Consider the following 19,600-nt stretch of genomic DNA (forward strand, 5'->3'; position numbering starts at 1 on the left):
TCCATGCATGCTCCATGGGAGTCAGGGTGGTAGGCCTGGTGGGACGATAGGCTTGGCCTGGGAGGTGCCCAGCATGTCCTGCTACCCACTGCTGGCTGCCTGGCCCTGTTCACAGTGAGCCCTCTTCCCCAGGCTGCGGGTAGGGAGTGGGGAGCTGTGGCCTTTGTTTACAGTGCTTGTTTCAACCTTGGCTCACAAGGGTAAGAGCCAGGCCCTGCCATCCGCCCCTACAGGATGCGAGACCTCGTAATTGTCTTCAATTACAGAGCTCCGGCCCTCAGCCCTGGCTTCCGACAGGAACCAGAGCCCGAGCCACTTCAACGGGGGCTCCCAGCCCCCTCTGCAAGGTTTGGAGGCTCTCGTGGTCTCCAGAGCACTTGCAAAAGCCCAGGGACCCTGGGGTTCACTCACAGGGCTGCCTAGGGGCTGCTGAGAGCCCATCCCTCTTGAACACCCACCTTCTTTGTCCCTGATCAGGATGAAACTTCTGTGAGCAGTGAAGATTTTGATATGAACGATTCCACATGGATGTCAGCTGACCCACACCTGGCCTCCAGCCTGAGTCCCAGCCAGGACGAGAGGATGCGGAGCCCACAGAACCTCCACAGCCAAGAGGACGGTGAGTGTCTCTTGGTGGCTGGTGGGGGAGAGGCCTTGCAGGACAACAGGGGCCTAGGAATCTGGGCCAGGACCTCAGGGGGTGGCCCAGGCTTACAGGTGCCCCCACAGTGTTCTCCGCATCTCCGTGGGCCCCACTGTCCAGCTCCTGGTTCCAGGGAGACCAAGTCATTCCTCCCAAAGATAAATGAATGGCTCTCGGGGACTGGTCGCCTGACGGGCATCATGCTGGCTTGTTTGTCCTGATGCTCAGGAGCTGATGTGATTTCTAAGTTATAACGATTCAGGTCTGGGAAGGTTAACAGTGTGCTTGACCCGGAACAGTTCATTTGTGCAGCAGTGAAAGCAAGCGCTGGGCTTCTGCCACTCTGCAGGAAGGCTGTAGGGACAGGGTCCCTGCCTGTCACCTGGCGATGGAGCAGGAAATGCACTTGTCCACGTGCCCCCAGGCCCTTGGGATGAGATGTGGCCCGAGCTGAGGAGCTGTCTGGACTCTTCCCTACCCTGGTCCTGCTGCCTCCAGGGCCTTCCAGGCTCCGCCTCCAGCCTCCCTGAGAGCAGAGACTTCCTCTTTGGGGTGGGAAAGTTGGGCTCAGAAGTCACGCCCAGAGGTCTATTGCAGTGCCCCCTCGTGGCGGCCCCGGGGTGCTGGGCACGGGCTCCAGTGCCTGCCTCAGTTCGGTGCAGTTGTTGGCCTCTGGTGGCACCTATGGTCAGTGTCCTGGCTGGGTTCTGTTTTCTGGGGAGGAGGTGCCTGGGGGTAGGAGATGAGCCACACCAGGCCTCAGAGAACTGGGGTGTAGAGCTGGCAATTAGGAGGGGTCGAAGGTCGGAGCCTGGAATGTGAGAGGGAGGTGCAGGGTTAAAAAGGGGTGTAATGTTAACTCTGTGAAACGGGTTAGCCTTAAAGAGTAAATAAGGGGTAGGAGCCTTGCAGTTTGGGTCAAAGTTCATCTCCATGGCAGAACCGCTTGCCTCTGACTGCTTTCGCAGACCTGAATCCGGCTTTGTCTGGGAGGAGACTCAGCCTGGAGGCAGCTGGGGTGGCTGGGCCAGGGCCTGGGGAGCTCAGGAGGTGGTTGTTTGAGAATAGGGTGCAAGGCTGCTGGGAAAGAAAAGGCTTTTGTGCCTTGCTACCTCGTGAGGTCAGTATGACCCCTTGTGCTTCAAGCCTCCAGACCAGTACTACCTTCTAGCTTTCCCAGCAGGTGGGGACCTGGGCGGAGGCAGCCACATGTTGCTGGGGGCGCTGAGGCTGGGAAGTGCCCAACAGCTGACCTCCCTCCTCATCTGAGGTGATTGAGAGCCCCTACAACAAAGCTCAGCCAGGGGTGTCAGTTATATTTTCCCAAGAAGGATCCAGAACATGTTTTTTTAAAGAAGGAGAGTATTTTATTTTATTTTTTATATTTTTATTGATTTCAGAGAGGAAGGGAGAGGGAGAGAGATAGAAACATTAATGATGAGAGAGAATCATTGATCAGCTGCCTCCTGCACGCCCCCTACTGGGGATTGAGCCTGCAACCCAGGCATGTGCCCTTGACCAGTAGCAAACCCGGGACCCTTCAGTCTGCAGGCTGACGCTTTATCCACTGAGCCAAACCAGCTAGGGCCAGAACATTTTTTTTTTTTTTAAACTCAAGAGTAGTAGGACTGAATGGGGCCCCAGACTATTCTCAGACAAGTCTTGTGGTATTGTTCCCCACAGTCACCCTTGGAGGTCTGACCTCTGTTCGAGACAGTTCCAGGAAGATTTGGTGATTTTGGGGGGTCTCCAGGATCAGGTAGCAGAAGGGAGTGTTTCTGTGGTGGTCACGGGGCTTCCTCAGCATCACTGGCCCGCTGCCCAGAGGCGGCAGATCATGAAGATGAAGCGGAGAGAAGCAAAGAGGCTGGTGGGGTCAGCATGTCCTGCAACTGGTCCCACAGGAGCCTTGTGGGGAGCCCAACCTGGGTGTGGTCACTAATATTCCCCTCACCTCGCCCCTGCCATTCAGGTCCCTCCTGGCTGGGCTGGGTGCTGGGGCTGAGGCAGGCTGGCCTGCTGACAGAACATGGGTGTTTATCAGGGCGGGCAGCCAGAGCTGGAGACAGGGAGGATGGTGTTGACCATGATACCATCAATTTAATTATTTAATCAGAGGCTGTGTCTGGAGGCTGTGGGCTGATGTGCTGGCCAGAGGCCAACCTAGGCCCAGTGCAGGGGGTCGCAGGCCTTGAGAATGCCCAGCCTGCTCGCTCTTCTGGTCCCAGATCTGTTGGTGACTGCCATGTCAGACCAAAGCAGTGGGCTCCCAAAGGGTTTTGGCTGACACAGCCCCAGCCTGGAGTCCTCGTCCAGCCCTCCAGCCCCCACAGTGGCATGCAGCCAGCTTCCTTCTCTGAAGGTACTTAGAGTGCAGACACAGCCTGAGCTCCCGCTCCTGTCAGTGAGTCAGTGGGAGACCATCGGGGCTGCAGGGTGTTCTCATGTCCCCTCTTGTTAATGAAGGTGGGGACAGGCCAAGCAGGAGCTCTAGTTGGCGCTGCACGCCACACCCAGCCACAGCCCTCCACAGTCTCCACTCCCTGCTCATATGCCTTCATCCAGAAGCTTCCCCAGGCCCACTGACCATCTCTCACCCTTGGAAGTGGCAAGCTTCTGGGTCACGTGTCTCCAGAAGCTTCCTATGCAGTGGCCACCGTGAGCTCTGAGATGTGGACCATGTCAGTGTTGCTCTCTGCTCTGTCCCAGTGACTGGAGCTGCATGCAGGCACATTGGAGGGGCCTGCTGAATACTCGCGGTCTGAATGAATAGAGGAACTACTTTTTTGAGACCTACCAGGGAGGGTATAGGTCTGCCCCTTGTTGGGGACAAGTTGGGTTTCCCCTCCTCCTCGTCCTCCTTGTCGTCGTCCTCCTCCTCCTCCTCACTTTTCAAGTTTTAATAAAGGCAGGGCAGGTCCCAGGGCTGAGACCAGGAATGAGTGATAAACAGGCCAGCTCCCCCCTCCCCCCAGCTTTTCTCGAGGTTTACCCGCCAGTGGGAGTGTGCTTGCAGTGAAATGAGCTTATTTTTCTTCCCTGAGCCCTCCACTGCCTGCAAGGCTTTTCTTCACAGATCTCTCTCTAGCCCATTCCCAGCTCCCTGAAATCACAGCACTTGGCCGGAGCACCACTTGCAAGGCACTTCCTCATGGGCTGTAGTGGCCGTGGTGAGCACATCACCCTGGTCTCCTGTCAGGAGAGGAAACAGGATCAGGGAGCAGATTTGGGCAATCTGGCCTGAGGCAGGAGGTGCGGAGGCTGCCCTCTCCTCTTTGGCAGGTGTCAAGGCCATGTGTGAGGTTCTGGGGACCAGGTCTCGATAAACAGTTGTTCCTCTATTCCCCAGAAATGGGCACGGGAGCCTGGGAACCAGAGGAGGCTCCCACACACACACAGAGCATTGCCTTTTCAGGGGCCCAGAGTGACCCCTCCTGAGCTGCTCACACACAGCCAAGTCCCCTCCAGACCACCGCTAAACCTGCTGAGGCTTTGGGCTTTCTTTTGAGTCCGTACAACACTCTGGTCTCGTCACAGATGCCTGGAAAAGCACTCTGGCCCAGGGGCTGCTTTTTGGGGTTGGAGAGAGGATGTCTGGGAGAAATCAGCTGTTGAGACTTTGCCCAGAGATACTGTGGTCTGGTGCTGACTTGGGACTGAACAGCATATAAGTCTTAATTATGCTGTCAGTGGATTATCTGATGCCCAGATACCATGAGCACCCTGAGAGCACAGGGCCTGGCCCAGAGCAGGCAGATCAAAATGCCTGTTGAATGAATGAGTAAATGAAAGAGTGAACAAAGGCAGGCACACAGGCAGGTGAGCCAGCAGGCTTCCTGACCATCAGGTATGTGGCTAGGCCAGGGTCCCAACTCCAGCAGGCAGCACCAGGCCAGGGCCCCCTCCTTCCATTTCCTCTTGATGTGCTTCACCAGGCCTCTTGCTCTGCCCCTTCCTGAACGGAAAATGTGAGGCCTGGCCTTCAGAAGGGACACATGGGGGTGGGGAGCGGACATTACTCACCCCCCGGGCAGACAGGAAATCAGCACCAGGAGAACTGAGGGTCCTGCTTCCTTTTTCCTGCAGGGTCATCAGGAGTTGCTGGCTGGGTGGTGTCCTGGGGCGTTCCAGGGCCTCTTGTTTGAGTCTCTCAGAGGAGACGCTCCTCTAGCCTCGGGCCTCTGGGACCCACTGGGCCTCGGAGCTTCCTTCCCTCTGGGGATAGGGAGCCAGCCGACCCCAAGGCCTGGACCTCCCCTCCAGTGCCCATTACCAGGCTGCGAGGCCTTTGGTTCTTTCAGGCTCCTCCTCAGTTCTGTGGTGTGAAGAGCGAGCCTCTCTTATGACATGCAAACAATGGGAAGCCCACCCTGCCTGAGGGAGCCTGCCCTTTGGGCTGTAAGCGTTCTGAGGGCAGAAGGGGCGTCTCTGTAGAAATGTATCTTATTTTTCTCCTTATTTCTAAAGCATTACATTCAGTGTAAAAAATTTAGAAAAAAATAGAGGAAAAAAATGAAAATAAAAAATACCAATGTTTGGGGCATATTTTTCTTGATCTTCTCCGTGTGTATAATCAATCTCATTTTCTTCAAAAAGTGGGGAGGGGACCATGTAGTTGCAGCCATCTTTTTTCCCATTTAATGTCGTTTGCCTCTGCCTCTGTGACTGAAGTGGCATTTTTAAAGGTTGTTTGGTTAGTTCTGTGACTGGGAGCCCCCTCCTGTGCCCTCTGTGCGCTGGGTCCCAAGCTGGTGACAGGTGGGGACACTGTGAGTCAGGGCTATGACTCTGCTTTTCCTACAGAGAAGGAAGTAACCTGCCCAGACCAGAGTCTCTCTGACTCCAGAACCAATGTTTGGGCCGCTCATGGGGAAGGACATTTAATTCTCCCTTTTGCTTCATTAAAAACAGTGCCTTGCCCTAGCTGGTTTGGCTCAGTGGGTAGACCTTCAGCCTTTGGACTGAAGGGTCCGGTTCGATTCCAGTCAAGGGCACATGCCTCAGTTACAGGCTTGATCCCCAGCCCTGGTCGGGGCGCATGTGGGAGGTAACCAATCGATGTTTCTCTCACCGATGTTTCTATCTCTCCCCTCTAAAAAGTCAATAAAAACATACTTTAAACAATAGCGCCTCAGGGAGCATCCTCAGGACTAAGGCTTGAATCCCAAGAACAGCTGTGTCTCCCCCGCCCCAAGGTGATCAACAAATGGCTGTTGAGTAACCAGGGCAGAGACCGGGGCCCAGCGAAAGCCTCTCGGAGCAGGCCATGTTGGTGTGATGTTGAAGGCAGGTGGAGCGGGCCTTAGGCATGCCTGGGAAGCTCGGGCAGCATGTCAGGAGGAGGCTAGGAAGGGAGGAAGATGCTGAAGGCCAGGATTGGGGCCCCCTGGGTCACATGTCTCCAGAAGCTTCCTATGCAGGCAAGGGTGTGGCCTGCAAGAATGCTGGGAAGATGGAAAGAGGTAGGGTCACCTCTGTGGGTCTGGGGTCTGAACTGGACACGGCTCCCTGCAGGTGGGTCCCTAGAACTCTGCTGTGGATCTCCTGAGGGGGCCCTGGCCTGCCCTGCCCCTGCAGTGTCGTCTTAAAGCAAGTTGTGCACCCTCTGACCCCCGCTTCTGCCTCTAGTTTGACTATAACCATTAGTTCTGTGTGTCCTCAGAAGCTCTTTGTGAGACCAAGGCTTTCTGCCTCCTGACTTGCTCCCCTCAGGTGGGGCCCTCCACTGCCCAGAAATGCAAACTGGGCGGCAGGGCAGTCACCTGGGGAGCAGGTCTGTGACTTGCTTGCCCTGGGCTCAGTAGTTACAGTGGCAGATAACGTACATATCTGTGTTTTCCGATGGTCGTAGGCTCTACAGCAGCGGTTCTCAACCTGTCGCGACCCACAGGCTGAGAACCGCTAGCAGGGTCGCCTAAGACCATCGGAAAACACAGATATTTACATTACGATTCATAACAGTAGCAAAATTACAGTTATGAAGTAGCAATGAAAATAATTTTATGGTTGGGGGTCACCACAACATGAGGAACTGTATTAAAGGGTCGCGGCATTAGAAACATTGAGAACCACTGCGCTAGAGTCTTATTCCTTTGGAGGGTCTGGAAACTCAGTTTCTCCTGAGTTCCCATCTCATTCCCCACCCACATGTGCCAGAGCCCATCAGGGAACCCCGAATCTTGCTCCTCAAGCTCAGCTGCAAGTTTGTTCTGCTGTCCAGATGTTTGGGCAGTCACTGTGCTGGGCAACCATGGATGCCACAGGAGTGTTCTCAGTCAGTGGTGGAAGCTGCTCATGCAAGGGAACAGGCAGGGGACCATGAGTGAGAGTTGGGGCCGGGCCAGGCAGACCCAGTCACCGCGTTACCCCTGAGCCTTGGCCACTCTGCAGATGGTGTCCGCCCTCCCACGGGGCCACCTCTGGGCTTGGAGCAGCTCTCCCCCTCCAGGGGCCGCAGGATTCCATGGCCTATGCAGCCAACTCCCACGGCCCAACACTCGAGGTTGGGCATCCACCCTGGTCATTGTCACATGGTGGGAGGATTGTGGCCCCTTTACCACGGCCGTCCTTTTCCTCTGGTGGGCTTTTAAGCCGAACTGTCTTCTCTCCCCCTCACAGGTACATCTTGGCCCTATCCTTCCCCTGACCCCACTTGTCCAAGGTGAGGCTGGAAACTGGGTCTGGGCCGCCTCCTCTGGCTACAGGTCACCCTCCTCCTCATTCTAGAGCAAGAGCTGTTGCTCCTATTTAAGGCTCTAAATATCCACACCGGATGGAGAGGCAGTGGCCTCCTGCCCTCCCCTCCCCCCAGGAACAGAGAACTGGGGGCCCAAGCCCTTCCGGGAATTGGCCATGGGCCACCCTGGCAATCCTGGGTCACAGGAAAGTGTCCATCATCAGCTGGGCTGCAGGCAGCACAGACAATGCTGGGCTGTCCTGGTCTCTGGCCACCGAAGACGAAGAGAGGCTGGGAGACAGCACTGAGAGATCCCTTTATCCCAGGAGCAGGCCAGGCCCGCACAGCGCTGGCCTTGTTCAGGCTGCCCGGGTCTCAGGCCCCTCAGGCTCCCAGACACCTGGTGAGGACATTAGTGCAGGACAGGCTCGGGCCTGAGAGATGAGGGAGAGGGAGACACCCCATTCCACACACACACCTGAGGTTCACCTGGGCCATCGGGACATCAGAGCCCTGCCCTCCCTGTGCTCCTCAGCCCAGGATGCATGTGGACCCCACTGCCATTGACCCTCTGCAGAAGGCCCTGCTGTGCCGGGGAGGAGCTGAGGGAGGGGTAGGAAGGAGAGGCATTGCCACCCTGAGCCTGTCCAAGGGCAACTTTCCCAGGAACCAGGAAGTGACCAGGGCCACGTTGGCGTCATCACTCTGACCTAAGGACTGGGATCCATCGAACCCAGACCAGCTTCTGGCCCTCAGATGCGCGCGCGCGCGCGCACACACACACACACACACACACACACACACACACAGGGGCAGGGCCCTGCCCCATGAATCATTCACACATGGTTGCCCGAAGTGGCTTTGTTTGCTCTCAGAGCACATGATTTGTTTTGGGTGGGAGGGTGGAGTGGGCATCTCATCTAGAGCTTTGCACATTGAATTAGCATTGATTTTTCACTGCCTGTGCTTGGCCTAGAGGGCGGGGCCAGGGAGAACGTGGTACTTGGGAAGACCCAGGCAGTCTGTCCTGGGAGTGTTTCCTCCTGGGCACTTTAGGCCAGTGTGTGCTGGGGGAGAGGCTACAGGAAGTGCGGTGGGGACAGGGGTGGGGTCTGTTCCATAGTACAGATGGGGCAAACCAAGGCCTAGAGAAGAAAGAGCACCAGGGGTGAGTCAGGCAGCACTGAGGCCCATCTGGCTCTGAGGCTCACTCAGTGTGACGGCTGATGCATTCCCTCTGGGAGCCTCTGGTTCCTCCTGACACCCGCTGTGGGGGTGGTATGCACATTAGGCATGACGGGTGTGCTGGCCTTCCACGCAGACAGTGCCCGCCCCACCAAGGTGGCGCCTCCCCAGTGCCCCTCACTGGCCCTGCTCAGGCCAACTGCCCCAAGACCCAAACTCTCCTCTTCAGCTTGGACACATCTCTAGGGGCCAGGATCTGCACTGAGAGAAATCACTTTAGTTTTAGGTGAAAGTCATAGAAATCTAGGTCTGCACTGTCTAATACAGCCACAGAGGCTATCGAAAAGGGATCATAAAAACAGGTGTGCTGTCCTGTGCATAACTCTGAAACAGGGCGTTTCAAAGTTAGCATGAAAAAGGAATGTAAAATATCTCAGTTTTAACACAGTATTAATCACTTGTTGAAATTACAATTTTTAGATATAAAGGGTTAAATGAAATAGGTTATTAAAACTCATTCTACCTATGTCTTTTCACTTTTTCAATGTGGCTACTAGAAAATGGAAACCTTCCCAGGTGTGGCTCGCATTCTGTGTCTATGGGACAGCACTGCTCCAGACTCAGAGCCCTAGGAGTTGGCACCTGTTTAAGGAATGAGTCACAAAAGCTCAGGCAGGAAGGCGGGTGCTGTGCGTAGAGGTGCTGGTGTCCCTGAGCTGGTGGCTTTAGGTGAGAGGGGAGCCTTTGGAACCACAGGGATGGGTGGGGTGCACAGGAGGGGCAGCCAGGGCCTGAAGGCCAGATGGTGGGGGCAGGAGCCCAGTGTGACCCCCTCACCCAGGAGGCTGGGATCCCAGTGGCATTGCCTCACCCAGCCTCTGAGTGTCTCCACCCCACCCCCATTGAACCGGGGCCCTCCCCCTTCTTTCCGGGAGGAAGAGCAGGGTAGCCAGCCAGGAGCCCAGTGCTCCGGGGAACTATGCATCATGTAAACACGGCCTAGGCCACTGGCCTTTGTCAAAGCAGGCGGAGGCCAACCCAGCGAGGTGCACACCCCAAATTCAGAGCAAAGTCTGCCCCAGACCGCAGCCCTAAGCCACACGGGCTGAGGGAGGAGAAAGGGGCTGGCTCTTCAGACATCCTGCCCGGCCCGCTGGTGTTCACACTCCCTGGCCCAGGCATGGTGGGGCTGCTGGCTCCAGCACGCTGCACCCCCCCACCTTCTCCTTTGTGTGAATTATTGATGTCCCCTGTTCTCCCCTGCCCGGCGGCTGCTGCTGCGATGGAGCCATGAAGGAGGGAGGCCCTGCCTCCAGCAGCTGCGCCTCTGCCCACAGAAGGCAGCCTGCACCAGGCCTGCTGGGCTGGCATGGCCATATGCCCAGCCATGGTCCCGGGGATGGCGGACCAGCCCACCTTGGGGGCCTGTGTGGGTCTCACACTGGGAGAGGGTGCCACTGGCTGTGGCCCTGGAGCCTGGTGTGGCGATTGGCGGCTCGCACAGAGCTGGGCTTGTGCAGGCTGCAGGGCGCTGGCGCCCACATAAGGGCATTGTTTGCCGAGGTAAAAGGGGTTTTTGTCTTCTTCTGGAGATGGGACAGAGGGAGAAACAATTTCCCCCATTCATCACGAATTCCCCCATTTGAATAGCAGCACATTGCCCCACGTTAAATAGATGGGCACAGCAGGCCTTCCCTGCCCGTAGGCATTCCGGGGCGCAGGTGGGGGGCTCTGGGTCCTGCCCAAATCAGAGCTAGGGAGGCCTGGTTTTGTGGAAATGTCCAGAAGGGATGCGGTCCCCAGCCACTCCCGTGCAGCCCCTCAGTCGCCCTTCCCTCTCTGGCTCAAGGTTGGGGCCGTCTTGTGCTGCTAGCATTGTTCTGGGCTCTAGCAGGCACTCAGGTGGGTGCCTATCCTGAGGGACCTCCTGGCAAGCAGCACAGGTGGGAACAAGAGGGTCACCTCCAGCTCCAGGTCTGGGCGTGTTTAACCAGAACTCGGGCCTGTGCAAAGAGCCCTGAGGCTGGAGGCCTGCCCCAGAAGGCCCAACTCCACACCCCCTGCTCTAGGTCCTCAGGGCCGTGGGGCCAGCTGGGTTCTTTCACAGAGTCATAAAGTGTCAGAGCCCAATAGGGCAGCCGCAGCAACTTCCTGGACTGCAGATAAGCGTTGCCAAGGAAGCGGCTGTGCCCAAGGTCAGGAGGCAGCGAGGCCCCGCACTGCCCCCTGCCTGGGCTGCCGCGGCTCAGGCAGCATGGGTTTGGGTGTGTATCTGTGTCTTCCTTAAATCGCGTGTTTTTGGAGGGGGTTGAGAAGAGGAAAGAATTAGGAATGGGTCAGAAACCTGGTTTGCCCAGCCTGGGATACTGACATTTCTCTGTCCCTCCTGTCCCTGAACAGCAACAGGCCAGCTCTCTGTGCCCGGTGCTGCACGAGGTGCAGGGGGAGGTCCTGTAGCCAGCCCCCCTCCCGCAGGTACCAGCCACCTCAGGACCAAGCTGGGGGACAGGCCTGGGTTGTGGTGGGCCATAGTAAGGAGAGAGCCGACTTGGGCTCCAGTCCTTTGTCCCTGGAGGGGGGGCAGCATGAATTACTCAGACCAAACAGACACATGTGACACAACCTACCTTTAACTAGCACCAGCCCTAAGGAAATTATTGGCTTCCATAAGTGAAAAGTATATGGCCTTTGGCTTTGGCACCGATGGGTTTGGGGGATTTGCCCATGCCAGCCTGTCAGGCCAGCCTTCCAGGTGTGGGCCTCCTTGCCAGGGGGGTTCAGCTCCAAGGGGGAGAGCACTTCCTCCCAGTCATCCCAGGAGAAGCCCCAGGACTGACTGACTTTCCTGGGTTGGAATTGACCTGTCACTAATCACTGTGATGGGCTGTGCTGAGTGGCCAGTCCTGGGGCACATGCTTACTCTGGAAGACTAGGGATCCCTCATCAGATAGAGGGATGTGGTTTCTGGAGAGTCAGGGATGACGGGGGCCCACCCAGTACCTGACCATAGATACAATATGTGAGAAATGTTCTAGGAAAAATAGGTAAAGGTGTCAGACTGGGCAGGAGGCTAGGCAAGGGAGGTCTCACTAGAAGGCGATGTTTAAGCAAGGCTCTGAAGGGGAAGGAATGTGTGTGCACACGAGAGGGAGAGGGAGAGAGGGAGAGAGGGAGAGAGGGAGAGAGGGAGAGGGAGAGAGGGAGAGGGAGAGGGAGAGGGAGAGAGGGAGAGGGAGAGGGAGAGGGAGAGGGAGAAGGAGGACAGCCAGTGCAAAGGCTCCAAGCACAGCTGGAGTTGAAGGATGGATCAAAGCTCTCAATGCTCCCTTTGGCCCCAATCTCCTTCAGAACCCTTGTTTGATCTCTGGCTTAGTAGAGCGTGAATCCCCAGGACAGTGGCTACCCCTATCTTTTCACCACTGTGTCCCCAATGTCTTTCATGGGCCTGACACCCAATAGGGGTTCCAGAAAGGAAAAGAATAGGGTAGAAGCGGCATCTTCCAGGTGCTGTTCTCTCCCTCCTCCCCTCACTGTGCCTCCTAGGCATCCCCAGAAGCCTGTGTTCCGGTCTGGGAAAGATGTGTGTAGGCAGTAGGTCTGTTTTGAATTGAGAACGTGGGGTATAGGAAATCCACTTCTTTTTCAGTGCCTTCTGTCTGTACCAGGTACTGTACACACCTTACAGACTATTTTACTGACATGACACCCATGTGGAAAGGAAACGGAGGCCGAGAGAGGTGAAGTGGTGTCTTCAAGGAGACACCGTGTCCATCCCCCTCCACCAGCCCCTCGCTTTCTGCTGGAAACCCAGTTGGCAGCAAGAGGACCCGAGTTGTGGACAGCCCTGAGCAGGTGTTGCTGGGCAGGCTGCACGGGCAGTGGTCCGCACGCCGGTCGAGGGTGCTTAAGCAGCGTGATTGGAGAGCACCCGCTCTGGGGACTCCCTTGTCCCTCCCACGTGGGCTCTGTGTGTAGCTGGCTTTCCCTGCCGCCAGGTGCCGGGTGGAGGTGGGAGAGACTTGGCCTTTGGGTAAATGGGGTGGGAGGAAATGGAGCTTATGAACTGGGGCCTACTGGCCTGCTCAAGGTTTTTTTGTTTGGGGGAGATTTTTTTGTGGTGAAATACATAAAACATAATTTTCCCCTTTGGACTTTTTAAGCATGCAATTGAACAGCATTAAGTACATGGACAGTGTTGTGCAACCAGCACCATTATTTCCAAAATACAGCAGGTGTTTGAATAACATCTGTCGTTTTGTTCAATATCGTTTTGTTACGTGATAGGAAAAAGTCAATTATGGTCAGGGCCACTGTCTGCATGGATTTGCTCCAGTCACTCATGACCCTGAACTGGAATAAGCGGGTTGGAAAATAATGTCTTTTTATTAATCTTTCTTAAAGGTATGTATAGCTCACATTTATTTCAGTGTTTAATATTAGAAGTCTTTTGGGGTCTTTATTTAGAAATTTGGTGATTTTTTTTTTTTTACCAGAAATATGCCATAGGAACTTAACTCTTGTTTCTATCAATTAGCCTGTGGTAAAATCCGTTTTCTTATACATTGTTTTGCTTAAAGCCTCAGTTTCCAAGAACCTATAGATGAATGTAGAGTTAGTATCACTCTGAACAGAAACTCTGTATCCATTAAGCAAAAACTCCCATTTCCCCCCTTCTCCCAGCCCTGGTAACCCCTAATATCTATCTTTTGTCTTTATGAATGTGCCTATTTTAGGTATTGTATACAAGTGGACTCATTCAGTATTTGCCTTGTTGTGTCTGGCTTATTTTACTGAACATAATGTTTTCAAAGTTCATCCATACTGTAGCATGTGTCAGAATTTCGTTCCTTTTTTATGATTAAACTAGTGACCCGGTGCATGAAATTCGTGCACATTAAAAGGGGATTAATTAGAGGAAATAATTTAATATTGCCATTTGCCTTTTCTCTATAATAGAAGTCTCAGAGATGAAAGAAAATTAGTAAAATATATATGAAAACCTTCCTCCTGTCAGAGTCTGGGGCACACCACGGGAGTCAAGTCAAGTCCCCGCCCACCCACATGCACCTCAAAATCACGTGAGACCCAGACCCAGTCTCCCCCACCTCCATTGGGCTAGATCCAGACCCAGCCAGTCCCAATCTTGTCAAGCCCTGCCAGGCAGGGGGCGTAGCCTCAAGTCCCCTGACCTGGTGCCAGGATGGGGGGCATGGCCTGAGGTCCCCCAGCCCAGACTGGGCGGAGGGCGTGCCTTGAGGTCCTCCGTCAAGTCCCGCCAGGTGGGGGACACGGCCTGAGATCCTCTGTCAAGCCCCACTGTGTGGGAGGCATGGCCTGAGGTCCCCCGTCAAGCCTTGCCAGGCGGGGGAGGCACAGCCTCAGGTCCCCCGGCCTAGCACTGGGAGGGGGGCGCAGCCTCAGGTCCCCTGGCCTGGTGCTGGGGCGGGGGGCGCGGCCTGAGGTTCCCTGTCAAGCCCCGCCAGGTGGAGAGTGCGGTCTGAGGTCTCCCAGATTGGTGTTGGGGTCGGGGGCGCCGCCTGAAGTCCCCTGTCACGCTCCACCGGGCAGGGGGCATGGCCTCAGATCCCCTGGCCTAGCACTGGGTCAGGGGGCGTGGCCTGAGGTCCCCTGTCAAGCCCCACAGGGGTGGGGGAGGGCGTAGCCTCAGGTCCCTGCTGATTGCTCATTAAGTCTCCTTATTGGAACTTGGCCTCAGCTGTGGATGCAGCCATCTTTGTGACGGAGTGATGGTCAATTAGCATATTCCCTCTTTATTAGATAGGAAGCCATCTTTGTGACGGAGTGATTGATGGTCAATTAGCATATTCCCTCTTTATTAGATAGGATTATGTTCCATTGCACAGATAGACCACATTTTGTTTATCCATTTATCTGTCAGTTTTTAAAAACGTAAACATTGTATGTCATTCACTAATATTTTAAAATCTGCATATTTACTGTTGTAGGTTTCCAGTTTCTTCTAAAAGCTTGGAATGCTTGGCCACATGAGGTCTGGGCTCCAGGCGCCTCACCGGTTTCATCTGCCCAGCCACTTTGCTTACCAAACCAGGGTGGCATCTGAGTAGTGGGAGGGGGGTGCCACCACCTGAGGTTCCTTGGCTGGACAGCCCAGGTGCACAGCCGTGGGAGAAGGACATTGGCAGCTCCAGAGGCTGGGCCACCACCCTGGGCTTCTGAGCTGGGAGTACCTGCCTGTGTATCCTCACAGCACATGAGTCTCCTGCTCACTGAAGCCTGGGGAAGCACAGGACAAAGGGGGTCCATCCTCCAGGAGAAAACCTGGTCAGGGAGGCAGGTGGTTGGGATGTTGCCTCTGGGGTGTGGCACTGCAGAGGAGAAGGGCTGGCTGGCCTCATCCACATGCTGAGTGCAGTGACGGCTCACCGAGGGCCAGATGTGGTACCCGTTGACCCTCCCAGCTATATCCTCCTTAAGAGGAGGAAGATGCTACCCTCCAAGGTCAAACAAGTGGCTTGCTGGGGGTGGTGCCAGGGTGTGAAGTGACATAGGAGCTCAGCAGATTGGCCAGTATGAGTGTCCATCCTTGCCTGGCAGAGGATTCGGAACATCAGGTGTGGGGGCCTCTCCAGCAACAGGCCCTGCCTGGTGGGAGGAGGGCAGCTCTCCGGACTAATCCTGGGCCATGTGAAGTATCCCTGGGCATGGCCAGGGCTTGAGTACCTCCTTCCTAGGAATAGAGGAAGAAGGAAGGTGGCTTTGAGCCAGGCCTGAAGGTTGACTGACATTTACTGAGCTGGAAGCAACATGGCAGACAGCAGTGCCCAAAGCAAAGGTCTGGAAATGTAGGTCCAGTGGTGGCCAGTATAGTGGGACCTGGGCTGGGGAGAGACTGCAGGGGTCATGGGACCAAGAACACACTGGGCAGGCTGTGGGGAGCAGGAAGGTTATTGAACAGGGCAGTGAGGATTAGGCCAGTGCTGGAAAACAGTGGGGTGGGGGCCCTTATGATAGAGGGAAGCTGGGGGCTGAAGAGGGAGGGCAGTGAAGGAGATGGGTGGGTGGGTGTGGTCTGGAAGTTGGAGGGTGGTCCGTGGTTCCTTGATTCACATTTGCCCCCCAGGAGGGCCTGGCCTGCACCTTGGTTGTAGTCCCTACTTTGTTTCCCAGCAGAGACAGGGCCAGCATGCAGTAGATGCTCAGTAAATACTGCTTGGTCTGGGTTGGTGTTGGAAATAACTACCAGAAGAAAGCCAGACCCATCTGTGATGGAGGAGGAGGGCACGGGCCGTGAGGTCTCAGAGGCAGCAGGACCCAAGGCCCGGGGGCTTTGGAGTGTAGCTGAGTGAGGGGGTAGCAGTGGGGCAGCTTTTCGCAGAAGCTGGAGCTGCCCTGTAGGAGGATGGGGGGAGCGGTGGCTGCACAGAGGAGGGCGGGCAGCTTGGCCCAGGGACCTGCGGTCGCTGAGGGGGAGGAGTGCCACTGGGCCTAGGCCTGTCCCATCCCCCTCTGCCCAGGGACCCGGCTGCTTGACTGGCAGTCCGGCCCCGCCCCCCGGGCAGCAGGAAGGCCAGTGATTGGTTGAGGCTTTAGAGCCACTCAGTCGCCATGGGGACGCTCTGGAGGCGCTGGTGCGCCCAGCACTGAAGACTAAATCTTCATAATCTGCCGGCTGGAAGGGTGGGGGTGGGGTCTTGCGCTGCGCGACCCTGGCCTGAGAGAAGGGGTGGCCTGGGATGCGGTCAGGGTTCATTGTGGCCGCCCCTCCCCAACCCGTTCTGGGTGCAGGTGCCGAGTGGCACGGGCACCACCAAGAACCACATGGTACTCACCTGACACTGACCTGGGAGTTCCAGTTAGTACCCCCGGCCTCTGCTGTCTCAGCAGATCAAGCAGGAGGCCGGGCTGGGTGTGGTGAGGGGCCTGGAATCTATCTGGAAATGTCTAGCCCACCAGTTCGAGTGTGTCCTCCCGGATAGGCAATGCTGTGCTCTCCGCAGCAGGGGGCGACCTCGACAAAGCTTTGTTGGGCTGTCACCTCATGAAAGCTGGGATGGCCCACTGAGGTGCAGGGCATGCAGACCTCATACCCTGCAGCACTGTCTCAGTGTCCAAGGTTACTGCACCATGAGCAGAGGGCACATCTGGGGGGCCCTGTGTCTGTGTGCCTAAGCGGCCAGGATTGGGCTGGGCCTGCTTGCAGGAGGGAGCTGGGAAGTTACAATGGAGCCATCCCCCCCTCCTCAGGCAGAGGAAGGAAAAATTCAAGGGCCTGCTGTAAAGAGGAGGTCCTGTGGGGAAAGGGTGTGAAGGGGCAAGGTTGTGGTGAGCTGGGGAAAGGGCGGGGGGGTCACTGCCCAGGCCCCAAGCAGCCTCTGGGGTGACCAAGGACCTCTGGTAGGCAGCAGATCAGTCTGACCTGAGATCGTAGCCACTCACTCCCAGGCCCCTGAAGCTGGGCCTTCCATGAGCCTGGATGTGGTGTTTATGGGCGTGGAATACAGGAGACCACCACACCCTGCACGCTCTGTGGCCACTCTGGTCCGGATGGGCCACGTTCATGGCAGAGGGAACCTGCCCCCACCTCTGGCTGGGTTAGCCTCTTGGGATATCTAAAGGGACAGCAGTGCTCACCTCGTGCCCAGGCATGCTGGACACAGGGCAAGTCCTCCCTGTGGCTGTTGTGCCCACGGTACCCTGGGGGGAAAGGGTCTTAAGGAATAGTAGGTACTGGGGGTGGAGCCTCACACCCAGGCCTCTTATTTCAGACGACTCCTCCTCTGAGAGTGGCAGCGGCAATGGCTCCTCCACCTTGAACCCATCCACTTCGAGCAGCACGCAGGGCGACCCTGCCTTCCCCGAGATGAATGGCAACGGCGCTGTGGCCCCCATGGACTTCACGGCCACAGCTGAGGACCAACCCATCAACCTGTGTGAAAAGCTCCCGCCAGGCACGTCCCTCGGCACGCCCTCCTACCCCTCGGACAGCTGCGGCACAGACGGACTGCGGAGCCGTGTCAAGTACGGGGTGAAGACCACCCCTGAGGTGTGTGAGGCTGTGGGCCCACCTGAGAGCCTGGACACCTCAGGGTGTGCAAGGCTCAAGTGAAATTGTATGTGCCCAGAGCTGATGCCAAGTCAGGGTGGTGGCCAGGGTGCCTTTCTGAGGAGGCTCTGGTATGGGAGACCACACTGTGTGACCCCAGCGAGGCCCTCATTTCTCTGAGCCTGCGTCCCCGTCTTAGAGGAGTGGGGGGTGATGTGTCCCCTTCACCCACAAGACAGAGTCTGCTTTGAATAGCAGCACAAGTGCCACATCCAGCAGAGTCCCAAGGCCTCACGTTTCCTGGCTGCTCTGTGGAGGTGGGAACACAATAGGCCAGGCTGCCGGGTGGGCAGGGCAGGTGCTCCAAAGAGGAAGGGAGAGAAACATCCTGCACGCCCCTAGTGGGGACTGAGCCCACAACCCAGGTGTGTGCCCCAACTGGGAATCCAACCGTTACCGCCTGGTTCATGGAAAGACCCTCAACCACTGAGCCCCACCAGTTGGGTTTTTTGTGTTTGTTTTTTTTAAAGATTCTTTATTGATTTTGAGAGAGGAAGGGAGAGAGACATCAATGTGAGAGCGAGACATTGATCTACTGCCTCCTGCACAACCCCTACCGGGGATTAAGCCCGCAACCCGGGCATGTGCCCTGGCTGGGAATTGAACTGGCCACCCTTGACAACACCCAACCAACTGAGCCACACCTGCCAGGACACTGCCCCATACTTCCGGGCCAATGAGGTTTCCTGTGATGGCGCAGCACAGCACCAGGCCCATGCACACCCCTGGGAGCACCTCCTCCTGCCAGCGCCAGAAGTGCCTTCTCGGAGCCCTGCGCGTTGGCTCCAGCCACGGGCCCGTCTGCTTTCCTGCAGGGGTGGTATGTCTCGTGGGGAATTCTGTGTAAGTGGCTGAGTGTGTAGTTGTTGCTGTGTCTGAGCTCTGGCTATGGAGCAGGTACTTCCCCTCTCTGACTGGGACTAAGGGAAAAGCATAGCTGCTGTCCCCAGTGAGCCAAGAGCTGGAGAAGGCGAGTTTGCCCCCAAGCCCCAGGCCACGTGTATGGGCCCAGCAAGTAGGATGAGAGCACGAGTGCCACCAACAGCTCGCATCTTAGCAGGTTCCTGCCGCCTGCGTCGCTGCCAGAGGATTGGCTAAGGCGCAGTTTGGGATGTGACTTGCACAAGTCTGGCATGAGCCAGTGGGAGGCCCGAGGACCTGGATGTCGCTGTCCCCTTTAAAGTCTGTGTATGGATCAAGAGATGGGCACCAGGCCAGCGGTTCCGGGGAGGCCAAGCCTGTGGGATTTGGTCACAGGGAGGTCTGGTGGTGTCCATTTGTCAACAAGAGCTGTGACCCCTGCCAGACCACCCTGTGGCCACATCGTGGGGTCTGACCTGTAGCTGTTTGTTTCCTGGGCCCAAGGACCTGCTAGATGCCCACCTCCTTGAGGACAGGGATCATGTCCCAGGACAGCCCTAGTCAGGACTTGCCAAAGGTGCAAACTTTCTAAAAGGCAGATGACAGTGTCTTCGGGTGGGCACTGAGCTGCAGAGGGTGAAAAGGGAAGGAAGCTGGGCGGAGAGGAGCGTGCCTTCCAGGCTGGGGAGGTGCTGTATTCGGTGAACGCCCCGCCCCGTGTGCGACACCTGGTTGCCTTCCCCCTTTGCACCCTCTCAGCGGGCTCTCCGTGTCTTCCTGCGTGGGAGGGGGGTGGCAGACAGGAGAACCCCCACCGGGGAGCTTTGGGAATGCTCTTTGCCTAATGGACCTGTCGCCCTGGCTGGTTCCCTCTCCCGGCCCATCTGTTCCTCCTCCCCAGCAGACAGCACACGGCTGCTTTTGTGACAGCTCGGTTATCAACTCAGGGTTGCAGCCCCTTGGGGGTCGGGGAGAAAACCCCAAAGCCAGAACAGATCTGGCACAACCAGAAGAGGCTGGCTGTTGGTGCCTTTCCCTCACACAATGTGGCCGGTCATGGTGTGGACACCTGCTGAGTAAACCACTAACACCCTCCACTCAGTGCCTCCCCTCTCCACTCCCCCCGCCCCGGACGCCAGGCCTTGCATCC

At 56.6% G+C, this 19,600-nt stretch overlaps 1 protein-coding gene across 3 annotated transcripts in view; it reads left to right on the plus strand.

The window, feature by feature from the left end:
* NOL4L (nucleolar protein 4 like) overlaps positions 1-19,600 on the plus strand; it is a 124,473-nt gene that overhangs the window by 98,484 nt on the left and 6,389 nt on the right. For all 3 annotated transcript variants that reach the window (XM_080683744.1, XM_080683743.1, XM_080683745.1), the window contains 2 exons: positions 478-619; positions 17,252-17,529. In XM_080683744.1, coding sequence (XP_080539870.1) covers positions 478-619; positions 17,252-17,529 — 420 coding nt within the window. The remainder of the gene's footprint in view (positions 1-477; positions 620-17,251; positions 17,530-19,600) is intronic.

This window comes from Plecotus auritus (assembly GCF_963455305.1).
Source record: "Plecotus auritus genome assembly, chromosome: 8".
Taxonomy (NCBI): Eukaryota; Metazoa; Chordata; class Mammalia; order Chiroptera; family Vespertilionidae; genus Plecotus; species Plecotus auritus.